The 3,031-nt window shown below is 43.8% G+C and overlaps 1 protein-coding gene across 1 annotated transcript; it reads left to right on the top strand.

The window, feature by feature from the left end:
- Nucleotides 1-190: 190 nt before the first annotated feature.
- Nucleotides 191-3,001, top strand: LOC105120257 (uncharacterized; the record flags this gene model as incomplete). Its single annotated transcript, XM_011018437.1, has 4 exons — nucleotides 191-2,067; nucleotides 2,307-2,404; nucleotides 2,537-2,809; nucleotides 2,946-3,001. Coding segments are annotated over 4 exons (2,304 nt in total), but the record flags the coding sequence as incomplete, so codon positions are not given.
- Nucleotides 3,002-3,031: the final 30 nt, after the last annotated feature.

Genomic DNA, 3,031 nt, shown 5'->3' with positions numbered 1-3,031 from the left:
GAGGTCTCGTTCGGTAACGGAATTACCCAGACAAATCGCTCCACCAACTAAGAACGGCCATGCACCACCACCCATAGAATCAAGAAAGAGCTCTCAGTCAAGAATGTTCTATTTGCTATTGATGATGATAAAGCTCCAGGGCCTGATGGTTACTCATCTTGTTTTTTCAAAAAGTCTTGGGATGTTATAGGTGGGGATTTCTGCCGTGCAGTAAGGGATTTCTTTGAGTCTGGCGCCATGCTTAAGCAAATCAATCACTCTATCATTGCTTTAATTCCTAAATCTACCAACTCTTCTTTTGCCTCTGATTTTCGTCCGATTTCCTGCTGTAATGTTATATATAAGGTCATTGCTAAGCTCCTTGCAGCGAGATTATCTCATGCTCTCTCAAATATTATTAGTCCTATGCAAAATGCTTTTTTGGGTGGTCGACTTATGGCTGACAATATTCATTTGCTCCAAGAGCTTCTCCGAGATTATGAAAGGAAAAGATCTTCTCCCCGTTGCTTGTTGAAGATTGATTTTAGAAAAGCCTTTGATTCAGTCCAATGGCCTTTCCTTCGACAGCTCTTGTTAATGCTTGGTTTTCCCAACCACTTCGTTCACTTAATTATGCAGTGTGTTGAGACTGCTTCATATTCTATAGCCGTTAATGGTAGCATCTTTGGCTTCTTTCCAGGGAAGAATGGGGTTCGGCAAGGTGATCCTTTATCCCCATATCTCTTTCTTGCATGCATGGAATATCTCTCCAGAATGCTTCGTATGGCTTCTCTATCTCCTGGCTTTCGGTTCCACCCCAAATGCAATTCTCTAGGCATTTCCCATCTTGCTTTTGCAGATGATGTGATTCTACTTTCAAGAGGAGATAGGCAATCTGTTTCTACTCTTTTTTCGCAACTAGTTTCTTTTGGAAAGGTTTCCGGTCTAGAGATTAATGCCAACAAATCCTTTATATTTTTTGGAGGAGTCACAGACAGCATTAAGCAGCTCATTCTCCAGGACACTGGCTTCGTTGAGGGATCCTTCCCATTTCGCTATCTTGGCGTTCCCTTAAGCCCCCACCGTCTCCTAGCCAGTCAGTTCTCTCCCCTTCTCAACAAGATTCACTCTACTATTTATGGTTGGCTGGGGAAGCATCTTAGCTATGCTGGGAGAGTGGAGCTTCTCAAATCAGTCCTTTTTGGCATGGTTCACTTTTGGTTGAATATATTCCCTGTCCCCGACACTGTTATCAAGCAAATCACGTGTCTCTGCCGAAATTTCTTGTGGACTGGCAATGTCTCTAGGAGTAAATCTGCTTTGGTAGCTTGGCGTACAGTTTGTCTTCCTAAAGCTGAAGGTGGCCTAGGCTTGTTTGACATAAAGGCTCGCAATAACAGTTATCTTGCCAAACACATATGGAACATTCATCTTAAAGCTGATTCCATTTGGATTCAATGGGTCCATCATTACTATTTACATTCTCACTCCATTTGGAACACCGCAGCTTCCCCAACCTCCTCGCCTTTATGGAAATCCATCATCATCCTACGTGATAATCTTGTTGAAATGGGAGGTGGTCAATCCAATACTGTCTCTCTGATGGCTCACTGGAGCACCTCTACAGGTCCTTTCACTGCTCATGCTTATGATTTTCTTCGGGTTCGTAGCTCTCTTGTCCGGTGGAGAAACGTTGTCTGGGAGTCTTGGTCCATGCCCAGATACAATTTTATCCTGTGGTTGGCTGTTTTGGGAAGGCTTCGCACGCGAGATAGACTCCACTTTCTCCAAACTGATTCCTCTTGTGTCTTCTGCCAAGTGGAAGAAGAGAGTCATAGCCATTTGTTCTTTGGTTGCACTTGGACCTCTTCTCTTTGGCTTAAGATCAAAAATTGGCTTCGTATATCAAGGACCATGTCTTCTCTGCTCAGTGCCATTCGGGGTCTCTCAAGAATCGGTAACAATGCAGTTGGAAGAATGAGGAGAGCCTCCCTTGGTATTCTGGTTTATATAATCTGGGATGAGAGGAATAAAAGGATATTTGAGGGGAAGTGCACCACCATTGATTCTCTCTTTCGTAAATTTCAGGTCTTGTTCTTCACTGTTTTTCATTTTCATGAGCGAGACCACTTTTCTCTCCATATTGGATGACAAGATATTTTTTCCTGGTTTTGCCTCCCTGATTCTTGGGGGTGCAAGTTGTCTGCCTTCCTCTCGTCCTCTCGTCATTGGCCAGCTTCGTTCATCTTCTTCATTGTGTTTATGATCGGGTTTGCCTCTCTATTTGGTTTCTTGGGAGTGCTAATCTCCTTCTCTCTTTGTTCCAGCTGGTTAGCTCGGCTGGTAGTGGCGGGTTCTTCAATTCAGCTTCGGAGGTGGAGGTGGTTGCTGTTACTCCTGGCTTTCTTCACGTCGTTCTTGCATGGTTATGCAAATCTCTTGCATAATTAATTGCTATGGCTCTTCTGTTGTTCTCTTCTGATTGGTCCATTTGGTTGTTTCCCTCCATCATCAATTTTGCTGTTAATAGCTCATCTCCACGTGGGGAATCTTCTAGGTGGGCAACTCTCCTTTTGCTGCAGCCTCTTCAATGCTTCTCCCTGCCCCAAGTTGCTGCGTGCTCTCTTCATTGGTCTAGCTGCTTGTGCATTCACGTGGACTTTGATGGTTCCCAAGGCGCCTTTATTTGGTTTAGTGGCTTAATTGCATGGCTTCAATGGCTTGCATGGCTTGCATGGCTTCCTCTCCTGCATTCAGCTTTCTATTTCTTTTCCTGTGTTGCTGCTGCGGCTGATTCTCCTTCATTGGCTTCATGCTTGCTTTCTTTGGTGTTCATCTTCTCGGCTTTTTACTTTGAATGGCTTTCATTGCTTTGCTATGTATACTGTTAAGTGGGCTCCTTATTCTTCGATTTCCCTCTTAGCTTGTGTCGACTTTTACTCGATTTGTTTCCTTTTGTTTGCTAGTTGGTCAATAAGGGAGCCTGTTCCCTTTCTGATCATCTTTGCTTCTGAACCTGCTGGTTTGTCCAGCATTGTATATATTTTTTTGA

The sequence above is a fragment of the Populus euphratica genome, unplaced genomic scaffold, assembly GCF_000495115.2.
Source record: "Populus euphratica unplaced genomic scaffold, PopEup_1.0 scaffold5986.1, whole genome shotgun sequence".
NCBI classification, from domain to species: Eukaryota; Viridiplantae; Streptophyta; class Magnoliopsida; order Malpighiales; family Salicaceae; genus Populus; species Populus euphratica.
The sequence above is the reverse complement of the archived record's forward strand: the minus strand, read 5'-3'. Positions and strand labels throughout refer to the sequence as shown.